The sequence below is a fragment of the Bos grunniens genome, chromosome 19 (genome assembly GCF_055505025.1).
Source record: "Bos grunniens cultivar Pamir isolate PY7600 chromosome 19, Bosgru_T2T1.0, whole genome shotgun sequence".
NCBI lineage: Eukaryota > Metazoa > Chordata > Mammalia > Artiodactyla > Bovidae > Bos > Bos grunniens.
This window is the reverse complement of record NC_141183.1, coordinates 33759885-33774498: the sequence shown is the minus strand read 5'-3', so window position 1 is coordinate 33774498 and position 14614 is coordinate 33759885. Positions and strand designations below refer to the sequence as shown.

General features: G+C 44.4%; 2 protein-coding genes and 1 pseudogene across 2 annotated transcripts in view; 1 reads left to right on the top strand and 2 right to left on the bottom strand.

Moving 5' to 3' along the window:
• Positions 1-10710, bottom strand: part of LOC147352023 (myosin-3) — a 35099-nt gene extending 24389 nt beyond the window's left edge. The window contains exon 1 of the mRNA XM_086358846.1: positions 10577-10710. The gene's annotated coding sequence lies outside the window, so the exon portion shown is untranslated. The remainder of the gene's footprint in view (positions 1-10576) is intronic.
• LOC147352025 (histone H3-like) lies at positions 1391-1862 on the bottom strand (the record flags this gene model as incomplete). The annotated part of the gene is made up of 1 exon (XM_086358869.1): positions 1391-1862. A coding segment is annotated over one exon (270 nt), but the record flags the coding sequence as incomplete, so codon positions are not given.
• Positions 8253-8643, top strand: LOC147352024 (small ribosomal subunit protein uS8 pseudogene; annotated as a pseudogene).
• Positions 10711-14614: the final 3904 nt, after the last annotated feature.

The following is a 14614-nucleotide window of genomic DNA, read 5'->3' as shown; positions in this document are numbered from 1 at the left end:
CTGGAAGCAGCGAAGTCGGTTATTCTGAGCTAAGACCCTTCCCCGCCCCTGAGGTGAAGGGCAGGGGTCCCGAACCGCTGTCCAGAGCCCCAGGTGGAAATTAAAGCTGAGAGGGCCCATAATACTCCTTTAATGCAATTCAGCAAACACCCACTTTCCCCACCTTTCCATTATGCACGATGTCAAACACACGGAGAAGATGAAGCACAGTGCTGAACATCCAGGGTAACAGTGCGGCTGGATTGGATACCAAAGCCGTGCTACAAACCACCTCACTCACTACACGAGAGGAGTTCGGGGGATGGGTGGTTCTAGAATTATGACATGAGACAGAAGTTTGTGAAGGCCATCAGAGCAAACTTCTTGAAAATGTCAAACCTCTATCTGTAGGTGAAAGGATGCACATGGGTGCTCCGACTCTTTGCGACCCCGTGGACTGGAGCCTATCCGGCTCCTCTGTGCGTGGGATTCTCCAGGCAAGAACACTGGAGTGGAGTGCCACTTCCTCCTCCAGGGGGTCTTCCCAACTCAGGGGTCAAACCTGCGTCTCTTGCATTGGCAGATTCTTTACCACTTAGCCACCAACAGCTGCTGCTAAAAGGGGACCAGGTAAAGAGAGGATTCCATACTCGCTGAAAGCCAGAGGAGAAGACTAAAGATGAGAGTGAGAGAAGGTTTGAGAGACAGTCCCTGGCAAAGAAGAGATGAGCCCCGTACCCGAGGTGGGGCAGCCACAGCCGCTGTCAAGAGTCTGCATGTGATTCAGAAGATTGATGGGCCCTTGTGGTTGGCAGACTGGAGCAACATGATGGAAGCAGGGAAGAATGCTTTGAGAGGGACAGCAGAAGACAGGCATTCCAAGGGGAAGGAGGTTATAAAGAGAAGGCATGACCCAGGGCTTTGCCAGGGGATTTGGGGACAGAAACGAAGAGTAGCACACGTGGGTTGAACAATGCTATAGAGAAGGAGGCATGAAAACTAGTCCACCTGGTGCACAGGAGTGTGGAAAGTAAAGGTCAAAGGTCACCCAGAGGTCACCTCCAGAAGGAAATGGAGAACAAACAGCTCCATGATGATAGAGAACTTGGAAGAAAGGTGGTCAGTCTGAGGCATGTTAGTTGATTAATTTAAGCCATAACCCTTAAATTGAAGGATAACACTGACTTTTCATTTAAAGTTATGTTGTGTTTTTCAAGAGAAAGGACCCAAATAAACAAAATAAGAAATGAAAGGGGAGAAATAACCAATCCTGCAGAAATACAAAGATGCCATAAGAGAATACAGTGAGTGAAGATATCCCCACAAACTTGACAACCTAGAAATGGATACAGTTCTAGAAATTTATAGCCTGCAAAGCTGAATCAAGAAGAAATTGAACAGACCCATCACTGGAGGGGAAACAGGATCTGTAATTTTAAAAACTCCCTGTGAAAACAACAAAACTCACTGCAAACAAAAGTCTAGGGCTGGGCAGCTTCACTGGGGAATTCCACCAAACATACAAAGAAGAATGTACATCCATCCTTCTCTTTTTTTTTTTTTTTTATGGCTCTAAAAAGAGCCTTTAGATCGTCTACTTTAAAATGTACGCCTTAAGCCCGCTCCCCGCGGATGCGACGAGCCAGCTGGATGTCTTTGGGCATGATGGTCACGCGCTTGGCGTGGATGGCGCACAGGTTCGTGTCTTCAAACAGCCCCACCAGGTAGGCCTCACTCGCCTCCTGCAGCGCCATCACGGCCGAGCTCTGGAAGCGCAGATCGGTCTTAAAGTCCTGCGCGATCTCGCGCACCAGCCGCTGGAACGGCAGCTTGCGGATCAGCAGCTCGGTCGACTTCTGGTAGCGCCGAATCTCCCATCCTTCTCAAACTCTTCCAGAAGACTGAAGAGGAGGGAACATTCCCAAAGACATCCTATGAAGCTATTGTCTCCCTGATTCAAAACCAGACAAAGACACCACCAGAAAAGAAAATACAGGCCACTGTTTGATGAATAGAGATGGAAAAAATCCTCAACAAAATACTGACAAACCTAATTCCACAACACATAAGAAAAGTGATCATACACCAGGATTATCCTAGGGTCACAAGGATTCATCCTAGGGTCACAAGGATGGCTCAACATACACAAAAAGATGTGAACAAAAGAAAAGACAAAACCCACACGATCATCTCAATAGTTACAAAAAAAGCATTGGATGAAAATCAATGTCCATTCGTGATAAAAACCCTCACCAAAGTGGGTATAGAGGGAACATATCTCAATACAATAAAAACTTTTTATGACAAACCCACAGTTAACATAATACTCAATGATGAAAAGCTGAAAGTATTCCTGCTAAAATCTGGAACAGGACAAGAATTCTGACCACTTCTATTTAATATCATACTATAAGTCCTAGCTACAGCAGTTAGATAGGAAATAAAATGGATCCAAGTTGGAAGAGAAGAGGTATTATAATGCATATAATATTTGCATTATATGCAGATGACATGATAACTCTATATAGAAAACTCTGAAGATTCCACACAAAACTATTAGAACTGATAAATGAATTCAGCAAGGTAGCAAGATACAAGATTAACAGTCAGAAATCTGCTGCATTTCTTTATACCAGTAGTGAAATGCCAGAAAGAGAAAATGAGAAGACAGTCCCTTTTAAAATCACATAAAAAGACACCTAGGAATAAACCTGACCAAGGAGGTGAAAGACATTTACACTGAGAATAAAACATTGATAAAGGAAATGGAAGATGACTCAAAGAAATGGAAAGATATTTCATGCTCTTGCATTGGAAGAACTAATACTGTTAAAATGGCCATACTACCCAAAGCAATCTATGGATTTAATACCATCCCTCTCAAATTACCCATGACATTTTTCACAGAACTAGAACAAATAGTCCTAAAGTTTATATGGAACCACAAAAGACCCAGAATTGCCAAGGCGATCCTGAGAAAAAAAGAAGAAACCAGGAAGCATAGCTCTCCCAGACTTCAGATGATACTTCAAAGCTACAGTAATCAACACAGCATGATACTAGCAAAACCAAACACTTACATCAATGCAACAGAATAGAGAGCTCAGAAGTTAACCCACACACTTATGGGCAATCTTCAACAAAGGAGGCAAGAATACATAATGGAGAAAAGACAGAATCTTTAGCAAGTGATGCTGGGAAAGCTGGACAGCCACATATAAATTGATGAAGGTAGAACATTGCCTCACACCATACACAAAAATAAACTCAAAATGGCTTAAAGACTTAAATATAAGACATGACACCATAAAACTCCTGGAAGAGAACATAGGCAAAACATTCTGACATAAATTGTAGCAGTGTTTTCTTAGGTCAATTTCCCAAGGCAAAATAAATAAAAGCAAAAATAAACACATGGGACCTAATCAGATTTATAAGCTTTTGCACAGCAAAGGAAATCATAAACAAAAAGACAACCTACCGAATGAGAGAAAACACTTGCAAACAAGACAAGTGACAAGAGCTTAGTTTATAAAATATACAAACAGCTCATATAGCTCAATATCAAAAAGTCCCAAATTACCTAGTCAAAAAACAGACAGAACACCTAAACAGACATTTCTCCAAAGAAGACACGCAGATGGCCAACAGGCACATAAAAAGATGTTCAACACCACTCATTACTAGAGAAATGCAAATCAGAATTCCAGTGAGGCGTCACCTCACACTGGTCAGAATGGCCATCATCAAAAAGTCTACAAATAACAAACGTTGGAGAGGGGATGGCAAAAAGAGAACCCTACTACACTGTTAGTAGGAAAGTAAACTGGTGCAGCCAATGTGGAGAGCAATATGGAGGGCCCTCAAAAACCTGAAAACAGAGCTACCATAGGATCACCAGTCCGGCTCCTAGACATGTACCTGGACAAAACTGGAATTCAGAAAGCTATGCTCCCCAGTGTTCACAGCAGTGCTATTTACAGTAGCCAAGACATGGAAGCAACCTAAGTGTCCACTGACAGACAGATGGATAAGGAAGATGCAGTACATTATGCACAATGGATTAGTAGCCATACAAAAGAACGAAACAGTGACACTTGCAGCAAAACGGATGGACATAGAGATTAGTAAGTGAAGTAAGTTAGACAAAGACAAATATCATATAATACCACTTACATGTGGCATCTAAAAAAAATGATACCAATGAATTTATTTACAAAACAGAAAAAGACTCATATACGTAGAAAACAAACCTATGGTTATCAATGGAGAGGGGTGGGAGAGGAATAATTTAGGAGTTTAGGATTAATAGATACACACCACTCTAAATAAACAACAAGGACCTACTGTATAGCACAGGGAACAATATTCAGTATCACAGTATTCAGTATCTGGTACTAACCTATAATGGAAAAGAATCTGAAAAATATGTGTGTATGTGTATATATATCTGAATCACTTTGCTGTACATCTGAAACTAACGACATTCTAAATCAGCTATACCTCAATAAATAATAAATAGAGTTGTGCTTCTCAAATTTGGCTGTACCTTAGAATCATACAAGGAACTGTTCAAAAAAAAAATAAATTTTGCATAACCAATTGGAAGATATGACCTCCTATGGAAGAAGGGACTCCTTTAGCAGCAAATAAGATAAAATACTAAAGAACAAATTTAAGAAGATATGGGCAAAACCTTAAAATAATACAAAAAGACAAACGTGTAGGTTTTCCTTGCTTTTGGATAGGATGATTCAACATCATAAAGATTCTAGTTATATCCAAATTAATATATGAATTTAATGCAATCTCAATAAAAAATACCAACTTTTTTTCTGGAGCTATATAGCTAATTCTAAATTTCATGCATACAAAGTAAAGAAAACGAAAACCCGGAAAACGGAAAAGTAAAAGGTAGGACATCTTATCAGATATTAAAACATACATGATAAAGTCTACATAATGCAGAAGGTTGTACTGATGCTTGAAGAGACAGACTGACCAAAGGAATATACTAGAAAGGCCTCTTACTGAAGAGGCCTAAATACATTTGGAAATTTGATTCAGGATGAAGGGGGCATCTCAAGTCATCAGAGCAAAGATAGATTCCTTAATAAGTGGCAGAGTGACAACTGGATGGCCATTTGGAAAAAGATAAATTTGGATCCATACCTCATACCACACACATACCACATATTAAACAACGAGTGTATCACACCCAAGTGTAAAGAAATGAAACGAGTACTAAAAGAAAGCATGGGTGAATTCCTTCCCAATTTTGGGGTGGGAGAGGCCAACTCTGACTCAAATTCAGAGCTGTTAAAAAAATAAATAAATAAAGACAACATCATAGCAAGGAACAAGAACTCCATGGCAAAAAAAAAAAAGAAAAGGTAACAAAGGACAAATTGGGAGAAAATATTTGCAATTTGCATCACAAAGAGCCAATGTCTTTAATATATAAATAATTTTTAAAAGCTAAGAAAAGGATTTTTTAAAAAACCCTCATATGGAAATAAGTGGCAAGTAAACAAGTAGAAAATTCACACAAAAACATATACAGGTGGTCTTTAAACGTGTGAAAAAATGCTCATCATTATTTCAAGAGAAAAGCATATTAAAACCACAATTTCTCACTAATTAGAATGGAACGAATCCAAATGCTGCGCAAAACATTCTGTTGGCAAGCTGTGATAAAACACACACTCTCATAATTTTCTAGTGGGTAAAAAATTGCATAGCAACAGCTGTGGAGGGGAATTTAGGGAAAAAGAAAAAACACCTAAATATGCAGTTTCCCTTTGACTTATCAAACCACTTCTAGGAATCAGCTCCTAAGATGTACATCCACAAATACTAAAACACTGCAAGTGCTGGGCTATCTACTGTGGCACGATTACAGCAAAAGGTGAAAAGTAGCCCCAATATCCATCAGCAGAAAGCTTATTGAACACATTATGCTCTATCCCCATGGTAGAATATGTGGCTTTATGGAGAGGCAGCCATGAAAAAGAAGCACTTGCCTGGTGGTCCAGGGGTTAAGAATCCACCTGCCAATGCAGGGGACACGGGTTCAATGTCTGGCTTGGGAAGACTCCACATTCTGCAGAGCAGCTAAGCCTGAGAGCAGAAACTTCTGAGCCCATGTGCTGCAACAAGAGAAGTCACTGGAATAAGGAGACAGTGCACCGCAACTAGAGAAAGCCCACACACAGCAGTGAAGACCCAGCGCAGCCAAAAATAATTTTTTAATGAGTTAAAAAAATTAGAATGAACTCTATAAGCTGAGATGGAGTCATTTCTAGGATATATTGTCTGTGAAAAAAGAAAGGTCCAGAACGTTGTATACAGAATTCTAACTTTAGTGTAAGAAAGCAGATATAAGAATATCTCTGTGTATTTGCTCAGTTTTGCACAAAGAAACCTAAGAAAGATAAACCAGAAACTAAGAAAATAGTTCCCCACACTCCACAGAGAGCGAATGCAAACCATATACTTTCTTACATGGTTTTGACTTTTAAACCATGCCAATGACTTATTCAAAAATAATTTTTAAGAAAAAGGAAAAATCCAATTCCTAAAATCAAATTTATAAAAGCACAAATAAACCCAATGCATATCAAATTAATAACACACTTAGAAAAGAATAATTCCTGTCAATTTTGAAAAGTACTCTGTACATTCTTCATGAGATGTATTCAAAGCATAGAAAGAAGTATAAATTTGGAAACTTTCCCAGTAGGTTAATTATCAGTTGCAATCTGGGTTAAAATTGGAAACAGTTGTATGTTTTTAGATAATGCAAATGACTAAATAAATATATTCATCTTACAAGAACCAAGATTTTCACCCTAATAGAAAAAAAAAAAAGGAGTATAAAATAAAAGAAGGTAAGAAAACCCCCATGTTAATTTGAACTGCACCCGTTCATCTGAATCATTTAGAGCATCTGAAAGAATGACCTTATTGAAATACCAACACATTGAGTAAGAAATAATCTGTGAGTCCTAAGGTGAGACAGGGTTGGGCAGCATGCGGCAGCAAGGAAGAAAAGCTCTTCCTCCTTAAAGAAGGATGCTGGTCATATATGTAGACAGAATAAGAAAAAGAGGGACATTATCACCTTGCCACTGCTAATAAAATAAATGATCCAGGCAAGGATCACCGTTGATGCTAAAACCACTGGGGGAGAGAGTTTTAGGGAAGAAGACAGTCACTGCTTTCGCCAGGCGAGGAAGCAGCGCCAGTAATACTGGACAGTTGGCCAGCCTGCGACGAGCAGACGCAGGGTGCACTACGCAGCACCCCCGGGAATGGACCTGCCAGCTGCCTCACCGCGTCTATTCAAGCCTCTGTCCACAGCTGCAGAAAGCAGAGACAGAAACAAGGGAGTAAGACCATGAAGGAGCAGTCACTCAAACCCAGAAAGTAGGATTCTGCAAGGACTGGCCTAGACAGTTCAAAGTGAATCAAAAAAAATTTTTAATGTGTTTCAGGGGAAAAGAGACAGCAGAGATGGAACCAAATGTAACACATGGGCCTTGGTTAGATCCTAGAATGGAAAAGAGAACAGAAGGGAGGGGAGGGAGAAAGAACAAACCTAAAGAGGAGACAAACAGAACATCTGAACGTAAACTGGAAGCTAGATGGTACTTAAGCAATTACTGCTACTTTGCTTAGGTGCGAAAATGTGATTTTGGCTATGCAGAAAAAGTGATCTTATTTCTAGATATTTTGTGCTGAAGTATCTTAGGGAGATAGAATCTTACACAGGAACTTCAAATGGTTAGCCAAAGGGGAAAAAAAAGAAATGTATACTCTCAGGTAAAGCAAATACAGCAAAGATGTAACAATACTGGTCCAGTGGTCTGATATGGGATAAGAATCCAATGGTGGTCCAGTGGGTAAGAATCTGCCTGCCAATGCAGGGGACACGAGTTCCATCCCTGGTCCAGGAAAATTCCACACGCCACAGAGCAACTAAAGCCCATGCTTAGCCACTAAAGTCCACACGCCCTAGAACCCGTGTTCCACAACAGAAGCCACCACAAGGAGAAGCCCATGCACTGCAGTGAAGAGCAGACGCCCCCTTTGCCGCAACTAGACAAAGCCTGTGCATAGCAAGAAAGATAAATGCAACCAGATATATAAACTAAATTTTACAAGTAACAATAGGTTCGCTCTAAGGAAAGGTAAGTCTGCATTCTGTGAGTTTGAAAATGTTCAAATAAAAAGTGAGGACAGCTGTTTCTGCCATCTTTCCATGCCACCAGATGGTGCGCATGAATGTCCTGGCTGATGCTCTCGAATATCAACAATGCCGAAAAGAGAGACAAATGCCAGGTCCTTTTAGGCTGTGCTCCAAAGTCATCGTCAGGTTTCTAACTGTGATGATGAAGCAAAGTTACATTGGCGAATTCGAAATCATTGATGATCACAGGGCTGGGAAAATTGTTGTGAACCTCACAGGCAGGCTAAATAAGCGTGGAGTGATCAGCCCCAGATTTGACGTGCAACTCAAAGATCTACAAAAATGGCAGAATAACCTGCTCCCATCCCGCCAGTTTGGTTTCATTGTATTGACAACCTCAGCTGGCATCGTGGACCATGAAGAAGCAAGACAAAAATCCACAGGAGGGAAAAATCCTTGGATTCTTTTTCTAGGGATGTAAGTCAAAGTGAAGTCACTCAGTCGTGTCTGACTCTTTGCGACCCCATGGACTATAGCCTACCATGTTCTTCCATCCACGGGATTTTGCAGGCAAGAGTACTAGAGTGGGTTGCCATTTCCTTCCCCAGAGGATCTTCCCGACCCAGGGAATGGAACTCCGGTCTCCTGCATTGTAGGGAGACGCTTTATCGTCTGAGCCACCAGGGAAGTCTAGGGATGTAATACATACAAATAAAATGCCTCAGAGGTGGAAAAAAAAAAAAAAAAGCGAGGGGAGAATGTAAAAACCAGCAAGAAAAGGTCCCAGCCTTGCCCCTGCCCCAGACCAACCAAATCTCTAGGCTTGAGTACCATCTGTGAGGTTCCCCCATCTAGTGCACCCCAGATTCTAAAGGAAACCTGCATGCGTACTAACCATTCAGAGTTCCAGGGGGTAGGGGAAAGAACCTAGGGTGATAGAATTTTGAAGTGAAGACACGGATCCGAGAGCACACAGATATTCCCCGAACAGCGACTGCAAAGAGCAAGAAGAGGATGCAGAGCCAGCTGGTGTGGGTGTGTGACAGGGGAGGGGTGGTTCTGGAGGGAATGAGGAGCCTCTCAAAAGAGCAGTGACTGAAGCTGCAGCCAGGGGCCCAGAGATGCTCAAACACTTCTCCTGAAGTAGCTGATCTAGCCGAGGTTTCTTAACCCAGACCCCATTAAGTCAGAATCTCTGGGGGCTGGACTTGGGCATGTGGGCTTCCTAAGGCTCTCCAGGTCACGCTGAGGAAGGCCCCTGGGTAGGAGCTACTATCAGACCAAGTTCTTCAGCTGCTTCCAACCCTGACGGACCTGATTCCCAAATCTGGGAGGGCTGGGCGGCCCTACCACTAACTGACCAGCTCTTTCCTTAGGAGATGAGACCCTTTCCCCAGGGAATCCAGAAGCCTTGGGGAAAAGCAGGGGGCAGGGCTGTCCTCCTCCGCAGGTCCCAACATTGTGTCTGGACTCTAACACCTGCGGGGGATGGGGAGGGGAGGTGTGGGCACAGGACAAAGAACACAAGGAGTTTCGGTCAAACATTTTAGCTTCCTGGGTGGAGGGGCGGGTAAGAGGGGCGAGTCAGACAGCCTCGACCTGAGACTTTGGCTCATCCTTTCTCCTCACCGGGTGTCAGTCCCCTCATTTGAGAAACGGGTCCCTCTGATTTCCTAGGTCCCCAAGCTTCCCTCTTTTCTCTGATTTTACCATTCTCATTAAAGGGAAGCATGAACATGCCCTAAAAAGGTTGAGGTGGGCTCTGATATGTCACAATATTCATTCTACCTTCATAGTAAAGCAGGCGGGAGGCATGTGGATGCCAGGCACACCCCACTGGGTAGCCACTCCACAGTGGTAGCCCCTGGCCAGCTCTGTCTCCCTGTGAGACTGCCCTTGTGAAGCAGGTACAGACTTCCAACTACAGGGGAAGGCAGAGAAGTAATTGCCACTATTTCTTCTTAACAGTTTCTGACTTCGTTTACAAATGTCCACTTCCACCAGAGGAGAAAACTAAATTCTGTCACTTCACAGTAACTGAGTGGATTCCAGAAATGTTCTATTGTTTGGGAAACAGTCCATTCAGGATGCTGCCCCCTTCTCCTTCCTGTATCCCCAAACCTGCCCTCAACATGGTGGGGGGCACCTTAAGTTTCATCCTGGGGGTGGGAGAGGAGCTCTGATCTACAATTGCCGTTGTCCGGCGGGGGTCACCACAGGGAAGGGGCCCTGTCCCCACTCCTCCAGTCCCTGAGGCCTCTAGACTTCAGGTCGGCTGACACACTCTCAGGCCCCCACCCAAAATAGAGGCCCCCACGGATGTGCCCGGGCCTGTGCCAGGCAGCCAGAGCCAAATGGTGAACCAGACGGACCCAAAACAGTGCAACTAACAGATGAATTCCATACCTTTGACCTTGTGGGTCAGCTTGTGCTGAAAGAGGAGAAGCAGGGAGCTCAGGACGGAGCCCGGCGAAGCAGGAGGCCTCCCCACTCTGGCACTTCAGGGACACCTTAGTATACCCACTTGTCAGCTTCAGTGCAAAACTTCAGCACTCGCCTGTTTTGCACAAGAAACCCAGCTGCAGGGAGCATCCCATGGTTTGTGTCAATCTCAGGGACATGGGAGGGGAAGGGGGACATCACCTGCCTCCATGTTACCGTCTCTCCTTCCAGATTCCACTCACCATCCTCCAGCCTGGGAGCCTGAGCTCCTCCTCTCTTGGTCGTGCTGAGGAGCTCGCTCAGTGTCTCAGACCTGGACACAAGTCCACCTAGAGCCTTGGCCCCCACCTGCCCCACCCAGGAGGGTTAGTAAACGTCCTTCCAGGCAGTTTCAAGACACCTCACACATATCCCTCTCCGTCCCTCACCAAATAACACTCCCTCCATCCCAGGGCCTTCTCACCCACACCCATCTGTCCCTTATACCCGCTCCAGGGGGGCTGTAAGGGCCACCACCCAGCCCTCTGGCAGCAAAAGTCGGCTCCCCCCGGCCTTGACCCTCCTGTCGCCATGTCCCCCGTCGGTCACCTCATCCATTCCCTCATGGGGCCTAAGGCCTCCTTCTTCCCTCTCTAGTTTTTCCTCCCAAAGTGTGAAAACACCATGGCTTTCTCATCCCTGGGTGGGGCCTGGACTGTGGGCTCAGTGGAAACGTGAGTCAGGTTAGGGATCATCCCCCAAGCAGAACAGTCAACTCTAGAAAAGCAAGCTGTGGTCTCTGCAGGAAACTGGGAATGACAATGAGTGAAGAGTTAACTTAGAAATGATTTGGGGGACTTCCCTGGTGGTCCACTGGTTTAAGAATCCACCTACCAATGCAGGGGACACAGGTTTGAACCCTGGTCCAGGAAGATCCCACATGCTGCGGGGCCCATGTGCCACAACCACTGAGCCCACTCGCCCAACTACTGAAGCCCCAGCACCCCAGAGCCCGTGCTCTGCAACAAGAGAAGCCACCACGAGGAGAAGCCCGCAGACGGCAACTGGAGAGTAGCCCCTGCCCTCTGCAACCAGAGAAAGCCCACACGCAGTAATGAAGACCCAGCACAGCCAAAACAATTATTAAAAAAAAAAAAGAATTGCCCTAACCAGATCTTGTGGGAAAATGCTCCCTTCCCCAAGGTTTTCTTCTGATTGTAAAATTAATATTTATACAAAAATTTAAATTAAGGAAATAGAAGATGAAGGCAAATCATAACCTCCCACTCAGAGCTTAGTCACTGATGTTATATACTGCTTCCAAACATTGCATTCATATTTGTCTTTTCAAAATAAAAAGGAGCGACTTTTATGTATTTTTATTAAAGCAACACATGCTCACTGTAAAACCAAAATCCTGCCATACAGAAATGTAATTGTAACCACCTTTGCTTTTATTTGACAGACTGGACATCTTTCCTTGTCAAGGACTTCAGATTCACATCATCACTTTTTAAAATTATTTGGCTGCACTGGCTCTTGGGGGCTGTATGTGGGATCTAGTTCCCTGACCAGGGATGGAACCCAGGCCCCCTGCATTGGGAGCATGAGGTCTTAAGCCCCTGGACCACCAGGGATGTCCCCTCATCATTTTCAATGGGGCCACACAATTCCATTATGCAGAGGTACAATAATTTAACAAAGTTCACCTTTGAAAATATCATAGTGAGGAACACCCTTACCTCTTTGAACGTTTATCCGGTTATTTCTTTAGGATAAACTTCCAAAAATAGGATTACTGAATCTAATGCTTTTGGCACATATAGACATAGTGATCTGAAGGACTATATCCATTTACAGTCCCCCACTCCCACTGTGGAGGGCTTCACTTCCCGTCTTTGCCAACTCTGGGTATCACCACTCATTCGGGCCAGTTTTATAAGTGAACAAAGTGACTCACGGATGCTTTGCTTTCATTATGAGTGAGGCTGAACCTGCTGCCGCCGGTCATTTGCTGTTCTATGAATAGTCTTCATGTCCTTTGTCCTTTTTCTGTCTAAATGTTAATCGTTTTCTATTTCAAGAACTTTCATATATCAGAGATTTTAGTAATCTCTCATGTATATTGCAAATGGTTTCCTCATTTGTTCCTCATCTCATGTGAGCCTCACAACAATCCTGGGGGGAGGGGACTGGCAGAGCAGGTGGAATTATCCCCACTTAATTGATGTGGAGACGGGGACTTGGTGAGGGATCCTGGCTGGTGGTGAGAGGCCCTGGGTGGACCATGGTTTCCTTGCTGAGTCTGGTGGCACCAAGCTGTCCTGCTGCTCCAGCAGGGCCCTGACAGCATCGTCTAGTGTTATGGGGGCAGGAGGAGGGCTGGGTTGTCTTTCTCCACGTATGAGGTGCAGGGTGAATGTCCACGATGGCATGTGACTGGGAGCCTTTCCTCCCTGGACTTCCCCAGGTGGGAATCCAGAGCTGGATCCTGGCCACGTCTCTCTCCAGTCAGATTGAACCCAAGGAAACAGTGATAAACCCCAGCGTCTCCACGTCTGCCCGCTGGCTGCCACACTTTATATTCCACCAGTTCTATGTGAGGGTCCATTTCTCCTGAGCCGCCTTCTTATTGGGCAACATTCTTTTCAGTGTTTTGTCAACCTGAGAGAGAACACCTCCACTGATTTAATTTGCATTATTTGACCACTATTGTTTTTTGCTGGCTTTTTTTTGTAGGTATGGCTGTGAACTATTTGATATTCTGTTCTGAACTCTTTATGTCCTTTGTCCAGCTCTCATGGGGTGCTCATCTTCTACTTCCTTATGGATTTGTAAACACTCCTTTCATATTAGTGATAGTAACTCTGTTGTATGATTTTGATTAAGCCTAGCAATGGCTTACTCTATGCTTTTTGCCTTTATTTTCATGTTTACAAAAGCTTTCACTACTATTTTAGTCTGCCTTTTATGGTTGAAGCAAAACAGAAGCTCATGAAGAAACTCCGGAGAAAGGGGCTGGAGTGGGGAGGGCAGGCACTTTAAGAATGGGTGTAGGTGGGATCTAAACCCGGGACGCCACAGACTCCAAAGCACTCATCCCAGACTCAGGAGCACATGCAACAGGGGGTTTAGGAAGAAAATACCAGCCCTTCTACTTATGTGCACATAAAGATTTTTACAGGAAAACAGAACATACATAAGGTGTACAAAAATATATTCAATTTATAGAATAATACTCAGGTATCCACTCCCTGGGCTAACACCACCACTTACTTGCTGTCTTGTCCTTTCAAATTTGTTTTTTTCCATATGCTACCCCTGACAACCAACTTGCCAAATACGTCTGTGCAATAGCACACGTATAATGAAAGTGAAAGTCACTCAGTTGTGTCCAACTCTTTGCGACCCATGGACTATACAGTCCCTGGAATTCTCCAGGCCAGAATACTGGAGTGGGTAGCCTTTCCCTTCTCCAGGGAATCTTCCCAACCCAGGGATCAAACCCAGGTCTCTCGCATTACTGGTGGATTCTTTACCAGCTGAGCCATAAGGGAAGCCCAAGAATACTGGAGTGGGTAGCCTATCCCTTCTCCAGCGGATCTTCCCAACCCAGGAATCGAACCAGGTCTCCTGCATTGCAGGCAGATTCTCCACCAACTGAGCAGGGAAGCCCACACGTATAATATATAAATCAGTAAATGTGCATATATTGGAGGAGGCAGGTCAGGCTTTTGACTTTCAGCGACCGCCCTCCCCACCCCCAGTCTCTGCCCGCTGGTTTCTTGCCCCGCCCACAGGCTTCCTTTGCTGCCTGGTTTGCACCCCGTGCTTCAATTTGCATATGGCTGGTGGAGGCTGCTCTGGCCGCCTTTCTTCAGCCCCCACTGCTGATTGGCTGACTTTCAGCGACCGCCCTCCCCACCCCCAATCTCTGCCTGCTGGTTTCTTGCCCCGCCCACAGGCTTCCTTTGCTGCCTGGTTTGCACCCCGTGCTTCAGTTTGCATATGGCTGGTGGAGGC